General features: G+C 33.8%; 2 protein-coding genes across 2 annotated transcripts; both read left to right on the top strand.

Annotated features, from left to right (window-relative positions):
- Positions 1-2568: 2568 nt before the first annotated feature.
- LOC100176580 (growth arrest-specific protein 7) lies at positions 2569-17182 on the top strand. Its single transcript, XM_002123353.5, has 15 exons — positions 2569-2727; positions 3837-3965; positions 4381-4462; positions 4990-5049; positions 6111-6175; positions 7468-7671; positions 8130-8219; positions 9170-9279; positions 9737-9811; positions 11765-11843; positions 12490-12599; positions 13293-13374; positions 13619-13664; positions 15990-16168; positions 16445-17182. The coding sequence occupies exons 1-15, from the start codon at positions 2671-2673 to the stop codon at positions 16556-16558; spliced, it is 1482 nt and encodes a 493-aa protein (XP_002123389.1). The 5' UTR covers positions 2569-2670; the 3' UTR covers positions 16559-17182.
- A 2529-nt stretch (positions 17183-19711) lies between these two features.
- On the top strand, positions 19712-23568 carry LOC100178896 (suppressor protein SRP40-like). Its single transcript, XM_002119867.2, has 4 exons — positions 19712-19972; positions 20784-20944; positions 22432-22660; positions 23516-23568. The coding sequence occupies exons 1-4, from the start codon at positions 19867-19869 to the stop codon at positions 23566-23568; spliced, it is 549 nt and encodes a 182-aa protein (XP_002119903.1). The 5' UTR covers positions 19712-19866.
- The last annotated feature ends 1478 nt before the right edge of the window (positions 23569-25046 follow it).

The following is a 25046-nucleotide window of genomic DNA, read 5'->3' as shown; positions in this document are numbered from 1 at the left end:
TTTGCAGTGCTGCTGTTAGGAGTTAGTGGTTGGGAGTTAGGGGTTAAGAGTTAGGGCTGGATTAAGCAGGGCTTTAACTAACATAAAACACTGCGAAAACAGGATTATAACGTACTGTAACGTACGTAATATATCACTATTGTGACGTAACATACCGCTAATGTGACGTAATAAAGCGTTAACCTTACGCAGGTCAGGCAAATTACAGTGACAAATTACGGTGACGAAGCATGTTTTCGCGCATTTTTAAAGTTAATTTTAGACACGAACACCCGAATTTTTTGCAAAAATAATTAAACAGTGGGTATCAGTAAGGTCTATAAGACATTTAGAAACCAAAATTGTCACTGACCACCAGCTAAAGGATTACCCGTTTGCAATGCAATCTTGTATGGTTTTTAAAATTTTACGGCAATATGCTTGGGTCGCAAGATTTTACCGAACTGAATTTATTTTTAAAATGGGTCGCCTTAAAAACGAGTTGGGAACCACTGTAATCTAACATATATAGTGCTGCCTCATAATATCCCACATTAGAGCAGTGAGGATAAGGTATAATCTTGTAAATATTGAATGAATGAATGAAATTTATTTCGTCTCTTCGGTCACGAAAACAAATATCAAGATATTCTTTGCTTGCTACTAAATCAGTTAAAAAGAAAATAAGGGCTTTAACCATCTTACCCCAACCTACTATAAACATTTTTTTTAGTATTTGCAACTTAGTATAATTTTACTGTATCTTCGGTCTAACAGCCATGGTTTTAAGTGCTGAATTATCTATGAATTGCGACCAAAAGGACAAATAAAAAATCGCGTAATGTTCGGTTTGTTGTTAATTCTCTTCTCTTTGTTGTATTAATTAATTTGATCTTCGCTGTTGTTATTAAAGTAATAAATAAAGTTTGTTTTGTCGTTAATGCCACACTAATTATAGTAGGATGGGGAAAGATGGGACACCTTTTCAATCTATTTTCTCCTCCAATGTGGTAGTAAGCAAACATTTTAACATTTTTTTATAAAACTTTATCCTCACGGCTCCCATAGACCGTTGTTAATTGTTTAAAACACGATCAGGATATTTAGTTATTATGTGTCAAAGGTGTCCCATCTTTCCCCACTCTACTATATGACAAACGCGCCATTTTTGGTACATGGCACTGTCAGGTCAGATGGGTACTATCTCCCGTCTTACACCACCCTACTACACACTATGCTGATCGCGATTTCATACAGTCATACACCCTTTCCTTGTTCCGCTAGTGATGTCACAACTTCCTAATGTTTGTCAAACTTGACTCTATACACAAACTATAGGTGAAGACTGTGTTAGTTCTAACACGATATTTCATCTCACGACAAGTGTCGGGTTAAATGGGGAAATCTTGTTAAACAGCAGGCATGTACAAGGTCATGATTATGCTTGCTTACTGTGGTGCTTTCGGGGCACATACTAGTAAATTTAAATAAATAGTAGGGTGGGGGAAGAGGACAACTTTAACGCATATTATCCAAATATCCTGATCGTGTTTTAAACAATTAGCAAAGGTCTATTTTATGGTAGTCGTAAGTATGTGGTTTTATAACCCTTTGGATGTTCTTTATTTGCTACGAAATGTGATAAGAAAATTTTCGCTACGAAATGTGATAAGAGATAGAACGAAAAGGTGTCCCATCTCCCCCCACCCTACTATATTACCTATGTTTTTTGTTAGTTATAGTGAATATAAAGATCGTTGTGGTAGCGTATACACGAAATCGGAAATATTGAAAGAAAACGACAAAGCGACAGTCGTTATAAAACACCATAGGGTCCAAAACAGAGGTATACGAGACGTGTTTATCTACAAAAATGCGTTTACTAAGCCGAAATTGCTTGGGTGACATTTTCGATTCGGAAAATTGATCACAACGTGTTTACAACTTCACGATTCGTTTTGTCTGAACTCGCAAACCCAACTTCCTATCAAACTGCGGTCACGTCACGTTTTAATGTTTTCTTACATAATCTCATGCGCATTAACGGATCATGAATTACGCAGTGTTTTTATCTTTCTTGGTAAAATGATTTGAATCATTATAGAAATTCATAACTACTGTGGAAATGCCGCAGTGTGCAAATGTCAAAACGGATTATGTTTGCATTCTGGCCCGTTTAAATCTTTGAATGCTTTTACTGATTTCTATAATTAAAAAGACAGAAGAACTAAATTAAACTGTCATTGCATATTTTGAAAAAACAACAACATTATACTGCATTTAGCTGTAATTTACGTTACCCACCAAAATATGTCTGGCTCTCAGGTTTTATTTTTCAGTCTCAGACAAGCTATTCCGAGAAATTGGATTACGCCATACACTCTATAATATAAAAACAACCAAAAAAACAACAAAATTAAACGCTTTGTAACACATTCATATTATAATTTTTTTTATTTTTTTACTTTTTCAGCTTAAAATAACGATGAACCAATGTTGCCTCATAGGTTTTTCCCAATTACGTAAAGGAGAATTTCTGTCACGGCTGAATGCGGGACGTCTACGTCACGCGTCACGCACGCACGTAAATAATGACGTCAGACGTGGTAAACAGTCTCGAATTCATGCTGCTCGCGATGGCCTGGAGTTAAAACGGTTAGACGTGCCTGTTGTTGCTGTACTAAAACCGAAATGGCGGAAATTAACTGCAAGGCTTTGTATTCTTACGATGGTTCAGGCGGGGGCGAGGTATGCAACATGATTTTATAATTTTTTACTTAATCAAAATTTATATATACATAATTGTTTTTTTTAACGTTATTTTACATAAGATCCGTCTTTGTCTATTGGGAATAGGCCTGTCTGGCTGGCAGTTTCCAACACAGACTGCGTGGATTAGTTTTATACAATGTTTTGCCAGGTTTAGGTTTTAAGACGTTTAAACGGGGAAATTAATAACTATTTTCTTTTTGTTTTTTTTATGTAATATTTAAACCTTACGTTTAAAATGTAACTTCGCGTAATTGATATGCCATCAATCGTGTTATTTAATTCGCGTATTTGTTTCACGTATGTTTGTTAGTGACCTGGTGGTACTTATTTTAGAAAAAAATGACATTTATTAGAAAAACTGATATTTTAGATAGATATGTGTATTTTTGTCTGGTGGACCATTTGTCTTTCTGCATTATTTAACTTAGACTAGTACAGTATACTATATTATTCTTGATCTACATTATTGTAATGTAGAAAACAAATGAAGACAGAAAGTTATAATAATAATAATAAAAAAATAACTTTCCTTATTTTTTAAATTACAGTAGCGAAGATTTAGAAGTATTTTAAACGAAAAGACAGGATATACCGACAAAACAACAGTTGTTAAAACACGCTTACAGTTAAAACAAAGTTTCATTTAATTGGAAGAAAATAAGCGTGGTCGCTACACCTAGCAGACAAATGAACTATTTATCTTCAATTATTATCAAGTTAAACTTCTAATAGCAACAAAAGTGTATGCGTTAAGGAAGAATTTTGCTAGTGTTTCTATTGCAATATTAGAGATTTCTTTACTAGTATCAAAAGTTATATAATTTAAACATATTGGAGGGTGGGGAAAGTTGGGACACACTTTCATTCTATTTTCTCGTCTCATTTGGTAGTAAACAAAGAACATTAAAGAAATTACAAAACCGTATCCTCACGACTCTCATAGACCGTTGTTAATTGTTTGAAATACGATCAGGATATTTAGGTATTATGTGCTAAAGGTGACCCATCTTCTCCCACCCTACTATATGTATTATTTTATGTGGTGCACTAGGTGTGTCGTTATATTTTTTTGCTTTCATTTTCAGATCACAACATTGCAGTTTGACCCTGGTGATGTCATCAAATTATTATTCTCGGGTGAGAATGGTTGGTGGGAGGGTGAGATCGGGGATAAACGAGGGTGGTTCCCCGCATCTTATGTTTCGAAATTAGAGGTGTGTCTTTTTATCTTTGAAGTTTAACATATATATATTATATAATTGAAAAGCATAGTGCTGAAGATAATTTCGATGTTTTTTGAATCGACAGTTAAATGAAAAATCTTAACAATTTATAATCAGTATTAAAAAATAATAATATAGTATTAATATTTTGGCTATCCTTTATAATTCTTGTTGTTTTATATGTTTGTATGTATTTTCTTGTATGATGAAATTGTGTAAACAATTCAGTTTTGTTATAAATTTCAGCATGTAGCTATGAAATGCACTGAAATGTTGGCCAAATCAGCATAATTGATCTTAAATACCTGTTTTATCCAAATTAACACCATATAAAAGTAGTGATTAGTTGACTGTTTTGGTTCTCGGTAATAATTTCAACATAAATAGACGTTTTTCTTTACTTTAGGATGAAGAAGCTCTTCCAGCTGGCTGGGAAGCAATATCAACACCTAATGGAGAAAAATATTACGTCAACACAAAAACAAATGGTATATATTCAATAGTTTTATAATTTAAATGCTGTATTTTGTAAGTTTTATTGCTAAGTTCAGTAAGTTGTAAATGATACAATTTGGTTATATTTAATTTTACTTCGTATGCATACAATATGCCCACGTAAGTGCTAGTTAAGCTGAGTATATCATTATTTCTGGTAAAGTACGAGAAAACATTAAAATTATCTTTTTACTATAAAGTTGTATTACAGTAGAATGAGTCTTAATATATGTTTATTAGTAAAATAAAATGCCCCAATGCAACTTTGCTAAATCAATTATCTTATAGCCTAAAAAGAAAATAGTAACCAAAGTTTACACCAGTTGAGTCAGCTACTGTGTGAGTTGATATTTGACAAAATGCTTGCATACATAGGTCACCCGTGTGCTGAATTGGCAGGCACTTTTTGCTGGCCACAGGGCACATGAGTTGAGTCATAAACTCTATTGTGATGTAATCAGCGTTTTTCAATCACAATAACCAGCAGAGTCAATTTCTAATCTTTCCTTTTCTAATACAGAAACAACCTGGGAAATTCCAAAAAATGAAATATCCAACACCACAACTAATAATGGAAACGGTAATTGCATTTTCATGTGGTTTATAGAAGCTGTAATTGAGACATCTATTTACTAAGTCCTATTGTTCTGTATGTATTAATTGTATAATTACATGTATTGATGTTTATTAATTGAGCCCAGCATTGTCGTTACAATAATTAATGCACCAATTTAAATTCGATTTTGTAAAATTACTTCAATGGCACGTAGTTTCAGGTACAAAGAGCAAGTTAATAAATATTTGTACAGATTTATATTAAAACAGTTAAAAAGTAACATTTATGTAGATACAGTAAATAAACTAAGCATTATAAAACAGAAGGAAAACGAAATACACTGTCTGTCACATATATATATTTAATATTTCTATTCATATATATAGCCAAAACGGTATCTAAACACCCGAAAACCTCTATTTTACAAGCTGGGTAGTGTTTTGATTTGTCACTTTTGCTTTGTATAAAACAGCAAGATAAGCAGGTCACTCCCATTATAATGCATAGATAGATGTATGGTGATCTTACAGTAATCAGTAATCTATTCTGCTTCTCACCAATGCAGGAAGTTATTAAGGAAACACTTTCCATTTCAATTGTTTTACATGGTTGTCTTTTGCACACACATTTATTAAATCCATAAATACTCTAATGTTTTTACAACCACATTTAAATTCATAATCAGTGCCTTTTTTAATAGATGCATTATACATATATGTATTAGGGTGGAGGAATGTGAGACACCTTTTTATTCTATTTTTTTTGTCCTATTTGGTAGAAAACAAAAAAAAACCCAAAGAATTATAAAACCGTATCACGACCCCCACCTTACTATATACTTTTCTTTTTAATTTTATTTCTATTGTGTTTTAATGTTCAACATATGTCTAGATAATATCACCTTTTATTAGCGTGTTTAAAGAAAAATAAATTTATGTTACTAAAAGATACAAATATTTAAGTATAAATGATTGAAGCTAAGTATGTGGCTGTTTGCTGCAATAAAACACCCATGAAAGAAGTGTTTACATAACATGATATTGAAAAGAAAGAGTTTATACGACATTATGTTTTGTTTTCTATAGATATTGGATTACATTTGGAATTATCTTCTGTTATTAAAAAGAAAGAAGTTGAACTCAATTTAAAGGTGAGAGTATTCATTTCTGTATATTGTATATTGAGACATGATCCGTATTTAAACTAACAATTATAAATTAACATATACATTTCTGTATAGGCCTATATATATATATATATATAGGCAGTGGCGCAGTCAGAAAAAAAATAAGGGGGGGGGGGGGTTAATAAAAAAAAAAAATAATGAATTTTTTTTTAATTATTATTTTTTTGGTTTAAAGGGGGGGGGTCGGGACCCCCTAAACCCCCCTCGCTGCGCCACTGTATATAGGCGCCTATATTTTGAAAAGTGAAGGTACCCATTTTTGTCCATGAATATGTTAATGGGGAAAAATTTAAAATAGACTAATAAAGTTGAAAATTACTGCTCTGAGGGCAATAGTTAAAGATTAGAAGTAGGTATCGCTACCTTTAAATATGCAATTTTCTATTTTGAACTTTGAACTTGTGTACAACCATAAAATCCACTGAAAAATAATATTTTACTGTTTAAACATTTTTCATAATACATTTTTATACAGCAGATATGTTTATTAGACTTTTTAAATATTGAAAATAAATTTTTATATTAAACAGATCCGTTGCCCAAAAAAATTGTTTGTGGGTATTTTAACTTTCTCATTAAGTTTAATTTTAATCTTATGTTATGTTGATAAATAATTAAATTACCCAATTTAAATTAATTTATCTGTCATTAGGAGAATGTTTTGAGATATTATGTCATAAAAGTTCATAAATATTTAGACTGTTAAAGTTAAACAAGTGATAGATAATAAAAAAATTAAAAGTGTTTAAGAAGGTTTAAACTTGATAAAGTATGTATAATGTATATATTATATATGTATATATATAGTATGTTTCATAAATGTACTAGTGTGACTTTTATCTATTTTGTTAAATTTAATGAATTATAAACAGAAAGTTAAAATAATTTTTAGTAATATTTTTTATAGTTTCTTCACTTTCTTGTATAAAATAATATTAGCTTTCATTAAATACATAGCTAGTAGCTACTGTTACCCATAAACAGATTGTGTCAATAAAGGAACGTTAAGTAAAAGAAATAAATAGGCATAATATGGGTATTTGCACAATATTACCACACAATTAGTGACAAAAAAATTGAGATAAATTAAAAATTGTTTGGCGGGAACCTATATTTTTTTTCGTGCTTTCAATAATTAACTTGTTTTATTATTGATAATTTTGGCTTTTGTAAATTGATCAATGTTTTTGCCCAGTATTTTTATTTGGTCCTGAACCCCTGGTTGTCCCCTCTAACCCCTTCTATTCTAAATGCAGGATTCCCCTGCCCCCCAATGTACGGGGTCAGAACCATCAACCCCAGCCCCTAAGTCCTCGTCACCCATAACCCCGCGATCGAAAACTCAACCCAGCACTCCACAAACCAAAGCTTCACCCGCACCCTTGCGGGCGAGAACCCCATCCACCCCAACGACACCCAACCAGACCAACGGGCATGGAAACAGACCAAGAATACGAATGGTAAAGGATTTTTGTTATAATGTATGAATGTTAAGTTTTCTGCTCCCATATGGTATAATATGTTAATAAATTGCCTCCCAAGAAATTGAATTTCATCACATTTGAATTCTTAAAATTTATTTGTGCCACATCTAACAAAGGTCATTTTAATAACAAATCATGAAAATGAAAGTTAACAGCAAAATGCTGTTGTATGCATGTTATAAAATGCATACAATAAAACAATTAAAAGAGCACTGGTTAAAGGTGTGTTAAAATTCTGCAGGAAAGATCGATTTTAGTTTATTTATTTATATATATAATTATATTCTATTTGTGATGCAAATTTAATTTTGCTTAATGTGGAACAAATTACAGCTCAGGGTTCATGTTTTGATTTTACTAAAAAATTTAATTATGGCATTATCATGACATGGTGTCATTCATATGAATAACCAATCAACGATCACATGATTCAGGTGAACGGGATTTCATTTCCAGATGAAAAGGAAGCAAAAGAACAAACTTTGCTGCAACCTGGCAAATACAGCTACTGTGATTACTTCTGGGTAAGTTGCTATTCATATCAAAATATTGTTTATAGTCCTATACCAATGACATAGGCGGCTAGCTTTAATTAATGCAGGGTAGGCTGGGATAGTTAGACACAAACCCTATAAAAAAGGAGTTCATATAGTAGGGTGAGGGAAGATAGGACACCTTTTCATTCTATTTTCTTGTCCCATTTAGTAGTAAACGAAGAACATTCAAAGAATTATAAAACCGTATTCCCACGACTTCTATAGATCGTTGGTAATTGTTTAAAACACGATCAGGATATTTGGATATTGTGTGCTAAAGGTGTCCCATCTTCCTCCGCTATATCATTAGTTGTATTGTTTACTGATTATAGGGTTCCCCGGACCTACCCTGCCACCCCAGGTTTGGCGCCTTTTACCACTGTGTTATAATAGAGATAAGTATGCAGTGGTGCAGCCAAGTGGTTGATTTTGTGGTCTTGCCATGCCCTTTTCTAGAAAAACCCGCTAGGTATTGTAGTATGGTAGGGTGAATGTCAATTCCATACTCCCTGCGCTATTGCAATTTGCAACTATGGTATTTTATTTTTACCAAGAGAAAATTATCGATAAATATCATTTTGTAAATAGTTTGTTGCTGTTTATATTGTTTGTTTGTTGTACTATGATTTCTATTGTATATTTGTTGTGTGTTTTTTGGGATTTTTGTGTCTTATTGTGTGTAATGCCTGTGTTTATTGTTGTGGCGTGTGGATTGGTTTTTGTTATTATTCTATCTATGTGAGGTCCAACGCAAAAGCACGTGATTGGATCGAGATTAAGGCCACAGTTGGCCTGTTACCAACATTTAGTATTGTTAATATTTTGTGTACTTGCTTGTACCAAAATTTACTATTGTTATTTGTTAATATTTTGTACTGTTTATTAGTTGTTTTTGCGAAAAGTATAAAAACTTTTTTTTCAAATTATTCTACACACAGGGTGACAAGGTTGAGAACCACACGGTACAAACTGGTTTCTGTATTTTATATCAGAAGATGTTAAAAGAAAAACAAATTTCAAAAGAGATGGCTGATCTATTTAAGCAAAGGCAAGCTTACTAAATGTTAATACTGTAAACTTTCTGTCAATCACGGATTAATGATTATGATGTCATAATTGAACTTAACATAGAATATTGAACTTTATTTTAATAAATTGTGTAAATTTTTTAATGGTTTTGCTAAATGTTTGATTTTTGACATAAAGTTTAAATTAATAAATTTATTTAAAAATGTGTTAAATTTTGGATGTGTATCTTTTAAAGTTTAAAGTGTTGTTATTTTTGCACTGCTTTTGAATAAATCCCACTAATATCAAACATTATTTTAATAAATTGTCTAGGTTTACAATAGTTTTGCTTAATGTTTGATTTTAATTTTTGACATAAAATTTTCTTCTTTAAAAAAAACATCTAAAATTTTAATGGGGAGGGCAGCCTATCTTTTATAGTTTAGAGTGTTATTATTTTTTTGCACTACTTTTATAATAAATTCCACTTTAAACAGAGAAGCGCTGGAGACACAATATTCAAAAGGATTATCCGCAATCGCCAACAGTGTATTAGCCGCACAAGAAGAAGGGTAAGCACATATTATTATGTAATACTAACTTATTGTGTATAAAACATCTAAATACAGTGTTGCCTTTTACACAATATATTACAGTCGTGTATGACGCACAGGCATCTAACATGGGTATGCAAGAGTACCCGGTATAAATTCATAAACAATTTAAAAGCCTTTCCTACGAATATGTCTTAAAACAAACTGTGTACAGTGATAATATACTGATTAGTCCAGTATATTTACTAAATAAAAGCTAATAATGTTTAATGTGAAAAGAAAAACATTTTTTTTTTAAAACTTAAAGGTAACTTGACTTTTCAAAAGTGAGGTGCCTATAGTATGAAGCCACAGTGGCGTTTTACCACCATACTTAACTATGTATGTGCTTTGTAACATGAGAATCCAGTACTTGTGGCTCAGAGCATGTTTTATACGTTGTCCTAGGGCTAGACAGTAAAGTGACATTACTTCCAAAGTAGTGGTCACTTATGGCTCGTTTAAACTACCAGTAATGTACGTAACTATAAAGGCAGTTTTCAATGTGTAAAATACACGCAAATCATCTGATGCATTTACATTGCTTAACAACATAAAGAGTTAAATTCATTTATATTGTTCTGGCATACATGGGTTATCAAGCGTTTAAAAACGCATGCATCACAAAGCTATGCTTCTTACACAGCACAAACAATCTGTGTAACAGTTCATTGACCGTCTATAAAGTGTTGCACTCAATTTCATATATAGTATTGTGGGGGGAGATGGGACACTTGAGCACATTATATCTAAATATCCTGATTGTGTTTTAAACAATTAAAAATTGTCTATAGAAGTCATGAGGATATGGTTTTATAATTGTTTGAATGTTCTTTGTTTACCACCAAATAAGACAAAAAAATAGAACGAATAGGTGTCCCATCTTGCCCCGCCCTACTATATATCCTGTCAGGTCCTAAAATATGGCTCATCTAAACCATGTAATATTGGTAAAATAACCTTGAAATATTTATCATAATAACTGGTGATTCCCAAAATTTGTAGCGCAAAGTATAGTTTTCTGTTTTTAAATATTTTCTATTGTGTTTAGTTACGGCCCGTTAAGCTTTAATATCTCTTTATTAAACATAATGATGCAATTTAAGATAGCAGTAAACCCTTAATCTGGATTTGTCAATTATCCTTTGTTCGGGTAACAATGCGTATTGTTACATCACAACCACAATACCAAATATGGGAGTAGTGGTTGGAATGGTTACACACAGTAGGAGTTACTTCCAAGTAAAAATATAAATTTCCAAATTTAAATTCCATAGTCTGATATGACAGCTGTATTAATAACTCTGGTTTATGTATAATGTGAAACACATTTTTTGTATTATTTTATTTTAATGTTTTTTCGCATAACATGTTAACCATTGTCGATTTGTAATTTCTTTGTTGTTCTAATTAGGTCTTACCGTCTTAGTTACTTTTATTGTAAAGATAAATGTATTTATTACAATTTTATGTTATGTTTATAGTTGTAAAAGCAGGTTAGCTTTAAATTGAATTTTTAAATTAGGGTTCTCCTTTAAATTAAGGTTCTTCTAGATTTAATTTAAACAAATAAAATGTAAAAAATGGTGTTTTTGATTTTTATAAAAATTTAGTGTTTAAATTGCTTTTTAGTAGAAAATCTTTTAAATGGGATAAATATATATATATATATATATTTTTGAAAATTTTAGTTAGTTAGCAAACTGTGTTTAAAAAAGTTTGTTTAAAAGGAAACGTTGTTGTTTTCTGTAAATTTCCCCTTCAAACGATAAGATTTAGTCTTAAGACCATGATTCAAACATAGTGTGCAGATATTTAAAATTCCTTACTGTTAGCAAACAATGTGTGTGGTCAGTATCTCACTGTGATGTCATTTTGAACATTACTTTCTCCTTGTGACCAAATAAAGAAATGACAATATACTTTCTACAGAACCTTGGGAGAGACTTGGAAACAAGTTAAACAAGCAACTTTACAGGAAGCAAAAATACATCTAGATTTCGCAAACAAAGTAATTATGTTTTATGTTCTATAAGCTATCTTTTTTAAATAGTTTACTGTTAGTACGAACTTTGGATTACATATGCCTGTTGTGTCTATTGTTGCTTTGTCTAAACGACAATTTTAAATCACAATATAATTTTTCAAATTTAGGTGAATTTGGTTAAACTAGGAGTTTTGTTTATGTCACAACTCACAACAGTTTTATTTGAAGTTAAATCTATATTTATATATATATATATATATATATATATGTATTGATTTTTTGTTTAATTTCTAATTTAAAAATGGAAAGGTAATAATTGATAACTCGTAAGCGGGCAGGACGTATGAGGTAAAAGAACGATCATAACTTATTTTATTCTCGCGTGGCCGGAAAACCACGGTCCTTAAACACCAGTGTTCTGTTTCATACACCTCGTGCCAGCTTACAAGTTACCATGTATGATAATTTGTGGGTGATTATTTTTGGGGATATTTTTTATTTTTTTATGTATGGCTGATAATTTGGACAACCCATTAGTGACCACTGGGTTGGAGCAATTGTCGTTAAGTGTCTTACCCAAAAACAAATACGCCCACAATGACAACAAGTGCATGAAACAGAACACCAACGAACTCCACCACACAAGGATAAAATCATTTAATTATTATAGATTCGACTTCAAGTAGAGAAGCCTTTGTTAGATCATAAAGAAGGAGGAAAGAAGGAATTTAAAAAACTTGAAGCGGATGTTGCAGAGTTAAGAAAACAAGTCCAACTTAAGTGAGTTTTTAATACTTAGTTGTTACACCTCCGGTTTAAGGCTTGCTTAAGTAGTATTGTTTGGGGTAGTATTTTTATTGGTTTAGTTCAGGCGTTACCAAACTGGGGGCAATATGAAATTCAGGGGTCGCAAATAGTATTTCAGTTTCACACAACATACTACACACATTATTATGCAATCAACCATGCTGAAAATTTTAGAGTTTAGAATGGGTAGAGCAAAGTTTGGGACGACTTGGTTTTAAAGTTTGGTTTAAAAGACATATAGTACTGTTAGGTAAGATGGGACACCTTCAGCACATAATATTCAAATATCCTGGTCGTGTTTTAAACAATAAAAACAGATTCGTAAGGATATGGTTATATAATTCTTTGAATGTTCTTTGTTTACTATTAAATAGGATGAGAAAGTAGAATGAAATTGTTTCCTATCTTCCCCCACCCTACTATATGTTTATCCTCATACAATTACCCAACCAGCTGATGAATTTGTCACTCAAGGTCCCACATACAAAGATATTAATAACTTAACTCCAAGGTTTCTCAAACTGTGTTATGGAAACCTTTGGTTTAGAAATTCAAACATTCCTAATTACATGCCAGGCTTTTTTGCTCACTTTATTACTTTAGCTAAAACTGTCAAACAGACACTAATTTATCTACATTAAAGTTATTGTTTTCAACTTAACACAGATATCTAGCAGCAGAGAGAGCGAAACATATGCTGCTTGAAAGGACAAAAGATTTAGAAGGAAAAATGAATTCAACAAAACATGTAAGTTACATTTTGAACATTTTTTATGCGGAAATTATTTTTTTTTAAATGATTTCTTAATTTTTTTGGCCATATCTGGATACTCTGGGTCTTTTTTTGAAAAAAAATTCAAAAAATACATTTGTGTACGCTTAAATAAAAGTTAAACGTTTAAATTTATGATCAAACTCAAAATGATGAATGTGACAACTAGAAATTTTGGAATTTTTGTGGATTGTGATGTAACAATGTCTATTATTACCAGACAAAGGAAGACGTTCAAAAAGCCAGAAGGAAATCAACAAAACATGGTAAATGGATGTTTTATTTAGTTTTTTAAATTTATTCATATTTTTTAACTTTTCTGGTCATGAATTAAACACAGTGGTGCACTTTTCTGAAAAAGTATTAATTTTTTAGGCTTTTGTTTTCCAAATTTTAGAATCGTAGAATTTTTAAAAAATCCTGAATTCACCTTGTTGACATTTTTTGCACTGGTTTGCATGAGATTTACATATAAGCATAAGCTTCGCAATTTTGTCTTGGGTTAGGGGTGATCAAATTTTGGTAAACGGGATTATCAATTTTATATTTGGGTTCAGGATTCAGGTTTTATTTTAGATTTACAGTGCGCAAAATATGTATTACTTGTCAATGCAGCCAAAACGTTTTAGTACACAGAGCCTATACAAGCATAGCGGCCACCAATAGGACCACATTGTTTATTGTGGCCACTAGCAGCCCACTGCTTATTACCACACGTGTATTTACTACCTGTCATTCAAAATCACAAATATAAAGTTAACCCTTTGCGGCACCTAGTCATTAACCTCAAATGACCGGGGACGGGTTCGAGGCTTAATGCTGCTACAAAGTAGGCGTGTGTGTCCTTGGGCAAAACACTTAACTGTAATTGTTTTAACCTAGTGGTCAGAGAAGGGTTGTTAAAATTGGAAAATTGTCTGTGGTAACTTAGAAGTGAGTATGAGGTTTTTAAAATAGGACATGTCCTTGCTGCAAAGTGGTGATAGATATAACATACATAAACATTAAAATTAATGTGGTTTTTTATATAGCAGAGGGTGCAATTGGTGTTAATTGTTTATAAAAAGTGGCACAGATCATTAGAGGTTTAAAAGCACTGCCTTAAATATTTAATAAACAAAGAAATTAAAACTTAATGAATCTCTTTTTACATTTGAAATTTACCTAAAAACTTATAAAAAGTACATTTCTTACAAAAAACAAACATAAGTTATCAAAACTGGTATATCTTTACATGTATGTGCCAAAGTAAACCCGACTTTAACAACTTACCACATTAAATATGATTGACGTGTTCAATGGACCGTAACAGACCTGCGTGAGTTATTATGACATCATACACCCTACCTATTCATGCTTGGAACGAAAGAATTTTTTCTCACATTCAAAAACCTAATGGTTAACGCTTAATATTCAGTTTAATGAAACGCATTGAATAAACAACATATTTATTTTTATTTAAACATAAAATATAGGTTATGTTCTGTATACATATAGTAAGATGGGGGAAGATGGGACACCTTTTCGTTTTATTTTCTCGTCCCATTTGGTAGTAAACAAAGAACTTTTAATGAATTATAAAACGGTATTCTCACGACTCCTATAGACCGTTGTTAATTGCTAAAAACACGATTGGGATATTTGAATAGTAAGTGTTAAAGGTGTCCCGTCTTCTCCCGCACTACTGTATGTCACTTATTTAACCTCAATAGTATCCTATTTCAAAAACCTAGTACCCGCTTTCGAGTTACCACATACATTTTGCCAATTTTAACAACCATATTTTGGCTGCCGGGTTGGAGCAATTACCGTTAAGTGTCTTGCCTAAGGACACACACGCCTACTTTGTAGCGCCGTCGAGCCTCGAACCCGTCACTAGTCATGTGGAGGTTATGACCAGGAAGTCATAAACTGTGATTTTGAATGTTATAGTACTATGGGGAAAATTGTCGGCGCCGAAGCAAAGTGGTTAGCGCGCCTGTCTGTAACCAATCAATAGGTAACGGGTTCAAGGCCCGTCGCTGCTATCGTTGTGGGCGTATGTGTCCTTGGGCAAGACACTTAACGGCAATTGCTCCAACCCAGTAGTCACTTATGGGTTGTCCAAATTATCAGCCATATATAAAAAATAAAAATAAAAGCTCCCCCCTCTCCCCCAAAAAAATCACCCACAAAGTAACATACATGATAACTCATAAGCTAACACGAGGTGTATCAACACCCGTGTTATAACGACTGTCGTTTGTTTTTGCCACGCGAGGATAAGTAAGTTACATTCATTCATTCACATTTAAGATAAGACACCTTTAGCATATAATATACAAATATACTGATCGTGTTTTAAAAACTAAACAACGGTCTATGGAAGTCGTAAGGATACGGTTTTATAATTTCTTCAACATTCTTCGTTTACTACCAAATGAGACGAGAAAATAAATTGGAAAGGTGTCCTATCCTCCCCCCCCCCCTACTATATATTTGAAAACTTGTTATTTTTATGGGAGAATTTTGAATGGCAAATACATGCATTATGAAAATGAATACAAGGATATACCACAGTTACAAGTTTATAACCGCGTTAACATTAACAGGTGAAGAACTTTCTCATTCGATCGAACTTTACAACCACGCGCGCCAACAATGGTTTGAAGAGATGGTGACGTCATCGGTTACCATGGAAACCCATGAAGCGAAACGAATTAACGCCATAAAGGATATTCTGACGAAATACACGAAGTTGTTGCAAGACACAAACACGAAATGCCAAAAGGTAAGTTTTGCATTTTTTTGTTTCTTGTTCAGTTACGTCGCAATAAGTTAGTTTCAGTCACCAAAAAAGTAACATACATGATAACTCGTAAGTTACACGAGGTGTATGAAACAGAACATCCATGACCATGAGTGAGAACGACTGGCGTTTTCCGGCCACGCGAGGATAAAGCAAGTTCCATTCGTTCATTCAACAGCTACGCGTTTCTCGTGGCGAATATAAACGACCGCGTAAATTTCAGGAATTAATTTATAACCCGACATTTTTTATTCGCAGGCATGTGACGTCATCAACCAGAATGTCGCTAAAACAGACGCCGACAAAGACCGCGAACTCTGGGTGTCGAAAAACCAGACCGGGAAAGTGCGACCAGTTGACCTGATCATTTAAACTATTGCTCTCTTGTTTTTGTTTTCCTTTTTCTTTTATTTTTATGCGGTGATGACGTCATAGCTTAAGTTTCATCCTGAATCATTGTGTAAATATGTAATCTATGCACCGTCATGTATCAAGCACGCTTCGCTCCGAAGCAAGTTTCAAACACGAGGTTCACACGTCACAGTGAGCTTCACTACGTCATAAGCATAATTACTATGTCATAATCCAATGTAGCTTTTACCCTGCGTGCCTTGTATTATTTCTTACAGTATTTCATCCTATATTAGGTCACTTTGACATGCCTAGTTTTTAGCATACGCTACAAGCGCTGATATTTATTCGTTGCAAACCTGTAAATGCCGTTTACCAGTTTCATGCGACATTTTTTTGTAAATTATGCTTCCTATCCTACGGCTCACCAACCTATTTTATCATGTTACGTCATAATATCATTGCGTCATTATCTTCTGACGTCATACACTGCCACGTAGCTTCGCACATCGCCACTTAAGTGTTTTATCTGTTTCACAACCATTTGATCAGTAGCGTCATCTACCGGGCTTTTAATCTACATTGCTTTGCCGCTTTCACGCCGTATTGTTAATACTTGTTACAACAAGCACTTGTTATTTTCAATGCTCATCATTTACTCGATAATTAGGGATTGCAGTTTAAAGTGGCATAGTGGCGCCGTGGCCCAAAGGTTACTGGTTTCGAGACTCGCCACTGCTACCTTTATTAGTGCATGATATGGCTATTGGCAAATCATTTAACATAAATTCTCCAACCCGGAGGCCACTACGAACGTTTCACACAACAAGGCATTTACAACTCATCAGGTTATTAGCAAATGTAGATCATGCTTTTACTTATTTAGCTTAGCGTACTATAGTGTATTATATAGTAGGGTGGGGGGAGACAGGACACCTTTAAACACACAATATCTAAATATCGTGATCGTGTTTTAAGCAATTAACAACGGTCTATGGAAGTGGTAAGAACACGGCTTTATAATTCTCTAAATGTTTTGTTTACTAACAAATGGGACAAGAAAATATAGAAGGAAACGGTTTCCCATCTTTCCCCACTATAGCAGGCCATAAGATGCAACCGGGAAAAATGTTAGATTATAAAATGTAGCTGATGATGTAAAACTTCTGTAATCTTCAGGTTTTTAAAACACCCGTATAGTCAGTTAAATCGTTCTGAAATATAAACTTAACGCCACAGGTACTGGCTTTTAATAACACTTCGACCACGTCTCTGTCGTTTGAAATAAAAAAGTAATTAGCGTTGAATGAATGAATGAATGTAACTTACTTTACTTTATCCTTATTTAAGTTTTTTTTTTATGTATGGCTGATAAATTTGGACAACCCATTAGTGACCACTGGGTTGGAGCAATTGTCGTTAAGTCTCGTGCCTAATGACACACACGCCCACAATGGTAGCAGCGTCGAGCCTTGAACCCATTACAATGGTTCAGGCAGGCGTGCTAACCATTATGCCACGGCGTCGGACGAGAAATTGAGGGAGCAGGAGGACACGAGGAGTGCATACGGCTCAATGCACATAAGACGAGTTTAAAGAACACAAACGAAAACATTGTAACACTAATTCAATCTTTTCACTTTGTTAAAAAAAATTCCGCCGTTTTCGTATATATATTTCTAAAAAAATATTGATATTCCGTATCTCAGTAATAAGGACTTTAAAATATTGCAAGTAGACCAATAAGAACAGATGAGTTCAGTTCCCCTTTAAAAGTGCCGCATTACAGCAAATTTTAGTAATTACTTTGTGCTGCGTTTTTCTTTACCCCCGCTGTTTACTAATTATTCTCTGCTGCAGTCGTCTTGTTTGGACCAAAGTTAGTATAGACCGTTGGTTTGGACTGATGGCACTTTATATGTTCGTAGTAGCATATTGTGTTTCCAGCAAGAACAGTTATAACCTGTATTGTGGCTGGACAAGTTAGTATGAAGTCATATAATTATTACAGTGCTATAAAGAAAAACTATTAACCAGACGTCAAAATATTGAAGTAAATGTAATTGCTGGCGACACGGGTTTCGAAAGTTCTGGAATGGAACTTATACATTTTACAGCAGTTGTTAATCTCCGCTTGGCGGTTAAACTTAAAGTTATAACACGCGTATTCCACTGTTTGCTATTAATACGGTGGCTACATAAGCCTCTTTATTGATGCCTACGATTTGCAAATGTGAAACTTTGTGAGTGGTTATTTTTTTGTATGGTTGACAACTTGGACAACCCATAAGTCACTGGGGTAAAGCAACAAACGCCCATAATGATATAGCAGCACCAATCTTCAAGCCAGGGTTACGAAACAACTCCAATAACTTTGTGACGTCACAGGTTGAAACTATTGCAACCAATCACGAAGGGAAACATTATATACGTCATAAATTTGTTTTTTGGCGTCAGTGTAGCAAAACAAACCTGAAAAAACGATTACGTGTTGACTAGATATTTAGATAAGCTTTAATGTTTGATTTGGCGCGAAACCGCATTGTTATGTGTCGCCATGGCGATTATTGACTTAATACGACGAATAGAAATGTACACAGCGCTTTCGATACGAAGCTATTCTTTGTCGATATATACCTATATAAAAACCATGGCACTGTACAAGTGTATTACCAGGCCAATTTACGAAAGCTGTGTATTACCAGGCCAATTTTCGAAAGCTGATGTGTATTACCAGGCCAATTTTCGAAAGCTGTGTATTACCAGGCCAATTTTCGAAAGCTGAAATAAGAAAGTATGGGATAAAATTAGACCAGGAATGTATTTAAGCTATGTACGGGTCAGTGAATGCGCCATGTCAAAATATGTTTAGTTTGAGCATACATCGCAGTTAGATAGTAAGTTTTTAACTGTAAGCGTGTTTTAACAACTGTTGTTTTGCCGCTATATCCTATCTTTTCGTTAAAAACATTTTTACATCTTTGCTACCGTAATCGAAGAGTCAAAAAAGTTATTAAAATTGACAAGGACGAAAGGTTTTAGTTTACACTTATGATTTGTGCAACCACTTCATAACACTAAATGTCCCATATGTTTGCAAAGCGTCAGAGACACTTGAGACAGATAACAATTATACTCAGTCATTTAACAAAGAATTTAAATTGCTTTAAAGAGCCCTCGCTAAGCGGTTGTCAGTTGTATCAGTTTCTGATAGTTACTTGTAACCTGAACCTATATGTACGGACTTCGATACATCCATTTTTAAACAAAGGTCGTACTTAATTGCTTTCGACTGTTGCGCCGTAAAGGATAATTGTTACACCATAAAGATGCCGAATTCTATTAATTCTGAGGATGAACTAAACAACCCCAAATCAGGATACTCGTCAGATTCTAGCAGTTCTAGTTCAAGTTCTGATTCTTCAAAATCGACAGGTTGGTAAAAAATGTAAAAATACAATTATTATATCTCTCTGTACCCTTTAAACATTTTTGATTTTAATATTTCTACGTTTTTTGAAAAGTGTAAATGTACACACACACTTTTTTAGTTAAACGTGAACACTGTAGCTTTGGATTTAAATTTCATTCGAGTCGTATAATATACAATAGCAATGTTTTGATAAACCACCTTTCTACACTCTGCAATACGAGCTGGTATCAGCACCGCCCAAAAGCTACGAGGCAACCAGAGCTCTTGGTTACGCACAGTCAGAGTTACATAGTTGGAAGTACAGATACTAGTTTACTATCGAGGTCTATTGGTGTAAATCGTATTGCATAAGTCTGTGCATAATGTTAATATATGAATAAAAGATGATGATGCTAGTTTCCTAGTTATATTAGCGAAATATATTAGAGTGGGGAAGATGGGGCACGTTTCATTCTATTTTCTCTTTCCATAGGGTAGTAAGCAAAGAACATACAAAAAAAATATAAAACCGTATCCTCACGACTCCCTTAGGCCGTTGTTAATTGTTTAAAACACGATTAGGATATTTGAATATCATGCGTTAAAGGTGTTCCATCTCCCCCCCCTCCTTGTTGTATTTATCTATTTAGAGTGGATTTTGATTTATGTGTATGTAGTAGGACTTAATGTGTTTTCTAAATGAAGAAAATTCTTATTGTTATTTTTTAAGAAGTGCATTAGTAAAGCAAAAAAAGTGACAAAGAGTAAAAACATATGGCGAAATAAGATAACATGTTTATTATCAACCAACTTTATGTTTTTTTATTTCATCAGCCTCTCGAAAATCGAGTGTAAGTTCTGTGCGTTCCAAAGAAAAGAAAGTTTCTTCTGAAAGCGAAAAGGAATTGAAAAGCTCAAGTGAAGACGAAACTTCGGATTCCGAAGTTAAAAATCCGAAAACTTCCGAATCTGAGAAGTCTGACTTGGAACCAGAGGTATAGTTAACCAGCTTTGTGGCTTCAATTATTTACATACTAGTGAACGGGATCTTAGTGCGACACATGCCTATATCCCTTCCCATACGATTTAAATCAAAATTGGGTACTGGGGCATATGAATCAGAATGCCGTATAGAAGTATGAATGCGGTTTACCTGTGCGAGAATAAAGAAGTTGCATTTATTTATTCATTAAAACTCTCAATAAATTATCGCAAAACAACATCGTACGCTTGCTCAGCCGTCGACGGCAATTGTTTTTCAAACCGCGACGATGCAACAATTCGACGCGAAATGAAATAGAAGGGAGCATGGCCTACTAAAGATATCTTTTGTAGGCCATGAAGGGAGCAATCGAAAATGACAAGAAGGCGATAAATAAGAAATAGGACTATTATGAAACGTAAATGCTTTAAAACGAAACGTTTTAAAAGTGCCAATTTACGAATATTCGAAAATTACAGCTTATAGATATATTATAGACCACGGATAAAACGACCGTATGATTAACTTGGCCAATTGCTGGATTTGAATGAATTGAATGTGAATTATTTACCCTTCCGTGGCGGATCATAACAGACGTTGTAACATGTATGTTCTTCATCAATCTAATGGCCGCTGACGAGTTGCCACGTATATAGCAGTGGGGTAAGATGGGATACCTTTAGCACATAAATCCCATATCTCCCGAACTTGTTTTGAACAATTAACAACGCTCTTTTAGAGTTGCGGGGCTATTGTTATGAAATTCTGTAAATATTCTTTGTTTGCGGTTATGTAATTCTGTAAATATTCTCAAATGATCGAAGAGAGAAAATAATGTCCCATCTTAGCCAACCCTTCTATATGTAACTTGCCACATACTGTTTGGTCGAGGCAGTGCTGTAATATGATTCCATTACCCGTAGCTTGAATATAGCAGCCAAGGGCAGAACTATACCGTTTTAAGCAATATCTTGTATAGGTATATATCTCTGAACGGCGTTATTGCATTGGAATATAGCATAAACAACTTAATATGGAAAGCGATATATGCCGGAGTCGCAAGAAGACCCCATTTACCAGTATCGATGTAGGCTCTGGACTATATAGACTGTGTCAGGCGCTCTAGCCGCAGTACCACAGCGCACATGGACCTTCGTGTGAATAAAATAACTTAAATCAAACATTCACGAGCATTTGAAGTCCTGAATCACACCAAACAATGATACTATACACAACAACGGCACGATACATATAAAGCAGCAGTGCATAGAGTGGGGAATATGGGACATTTTTTCACTGTCCCTTTTGGTAGTAAGTAAAGAACATTTGAAGATTTATAAAACCATTTCATCACGACTCTCATATACATCTTTGTTAATTGTTTAAAACACGGTCAGGGATCAGGATGTTTGGATATTATGTGCTATAAAGGTGTCCCGTCTCTCCCCCCTACTATATATAGACAGTTAATAATTAGTTAACGTTATAATATTTTTCCAGAATACTCCAAATAAAAAAAGCCCTGTACCACGTGACACCGATTCGTCGTCGTCATCATCCAGCAGCGAAGACGAAGACACAGAAATAACAAAAACACCGGAACCGGAAACGACGAAAAAGGAGGAAAAGGAATTAACTCCTATACTGACGTTGCCCAAACTTTTGCCCCCTGTTGAAACAGATGTTACAACTGATGAAACTAAATCGTTGAAAAAAGTTACGATAACAGGTGAGTTTCACTCTAGATCAATAATAATAACTTTATTTGTAGCTCTTCGTAGAATTTAAAAATATTTTTAAAGAAATTACAGGTTATAGCGACAAAACAACTGTTGTTAAAACACGCTTACAGTTAAAAACGTATTTTTAGTTAAAGAAAATAAGCGTGGTCGGTATACACCTGGCAGACAAACGATTAGGATTCGTTTCTAATCTTATTTCGTGTGTTAAGCGCAATAAATTTTGTAATCGGAGAGTATCCAGTACGAAGCATGATGCTGCTTTATATACTTTGCATTTTATACAGACTATTATATACTTGCAAAAAGCTCCCATTTTAAAACTGTGCAAAAAGCGTATCACCGTATGTGTTTAACAATGAAATTGGCCCCTTGCTAAATTAAATAAAACTAAAATGACCGATGAACTAAAAATCTGTAAATGCAAAATAAGTACGGCAATGTATGTTAAGTTAGTGCTGCAGTTTCCATTTAAAGTGAAGTACATGTCATAGATAAACGCGTTCTCTTTTTTAACTATATAGTACAGTGGGGGAAGATGGGACACCTTCAACACCTAATATCGAAATAGCCTGATCGGGTTTTAAACAATTAACAACGGTCTGTGGAAGTCGTGAAGATACGGTTTTATAATTCATTGAATGTTTACGACCAAATAAAAAGAGAAAATTAAACGAAAAGGTGTCCCATCTTCCCCCACCCTACTATATGTAAAATATTCTTGCCGTTGTTATTATATACATAAAGCGTTCCTTTCTATTATAAAAGTAAGCTAAAATTTAATTAGTTTTAATTTTTTTTAAGTTGAGAATTACTTATTTTAATGTACATTATAATTATTGAAGCTGGAGATGAAATAGAAGACATCTCGGCTGAAGAGGATATGCCGGAAATGTAGATGAAAGAAACGTACAGCTTCAGTGACTCAAAGAAATATGTTTGCTGAAACTAATCTTTCTCGTCCTCGAGCAATAAAAACAAACTAAATGCAAATATTGAATTCATGTGTAACAATTCAGGTTTCTTTAAATTTTGAAAAAAAAAATACAACACAGAAGATCGCTGCATTAAGATAGTAAAGGTCACACAGCTAACAAAAGGCTTTATGTGGTGACATTATAAATACACATTAAGAGATTCCATTATAACAGTTTGCTACAGATGATTCACGATTCTAAAAAAAGCGTCGATGATTGTTCAAACTGCGATCAGAAAATATGGAATTCGGTTCCTAACAGTACCCCGTCTTACCCTTTTCTACTATATAGTTTTTAACCATGTTGAAATAATTCACTTCACGATAACTTCCTGTTCCAAAGAGCCTTAATAGGACGCCTAATGCGCTGAGTTCTAGGTACACATGTCAATCACGCTGGAATATCTACTTCAAGATAACTTCCCGCAGCATTTCTGTGAATACTTTAGGTTTACTTCCAAGTGAGACGAGAAAAGAGAATAAGAAGATTTCCTATCTTTCCCACCCTAATATATATTATCATGTTTGTGTTGAAGATTAAAATCATTAGAAGGTTTTACAAATTTCCCTTCTAACCACAGACATTTAAAGAAAATGTATATATAGTAGGCTGGGGAAAGGTGGAACATCTTCTCTTTTTGTTTTCTTCTTCCATTTGGTAGTAAACAAACACCATTAAAAGAATTGTAAAACCGTATCTTCGTGACTTCCACAGACCGTTGTTAATTGTTTAAAACACGAGCAGGCTATTTGGATATTATTTGTTAAATGTGTCCCATCTTCCCCTGCCGCCTACCCTACTATATATAACACACGACAAATTTGAATTTGCTATATGCTCCGTAAACTATCGAACCCTTCGGACAATACTTTATGTTCCGTAACTGTCTTAACACCTGCTTGTATACTGCAGAACGATAAATACACGTTTCAAAACGGAGTTTATTTATTTCAAATCAACAACAAAAACAAAAAGGTGTTTTGTGAAAATTTGCGATTGTTATATGTAACTATTACCGGCACTCATCCACAATTTCTAAGGTCCAGACATGGAACAATTGTAACTCAAACTATAGAAGTAAAGAGTTTAAATTTCCTTCTGTAAAACAAAAGATTAAAATACCTTCATATTTATGTGGCTGGCGTTGGTGGAAAGCCACTACGGCACGACAAGCCCCCAGCCAATGGTAGTGGGTTTCTACTTTTTAGGTGAGAAACCCTTGCGGGATAGATAATCCACGCAGGTTAAAGAAACCCTATAGACAAAAAGACATAAAATGCACACACCGTGCATAACAAACACAAACACACACCGACAAAAAGACAAAAACAATACAACGATGTGCACAAAGAAAGTGACAAAACACACAATGCACACAACAGCTCATCCATAGGGGATC

This window comes from Ciona intestinalis, unplaced genomic scaffold (assembly GCF_000224145.3).
Source record: "Ciona intestinalis unplaced genomic scaffold, KH HT000034.2, whole genome shotgun sequence".
Lineage (NCBI taxonomy): Eukaryota > Metazoa > Chordata > Ascidiacea > Phlebobranchia > Cionidae > Ciona > Ciona intestinalis.
This window is presented reverse-complemented; position numbering and strand designations above follow the sequence as displayed.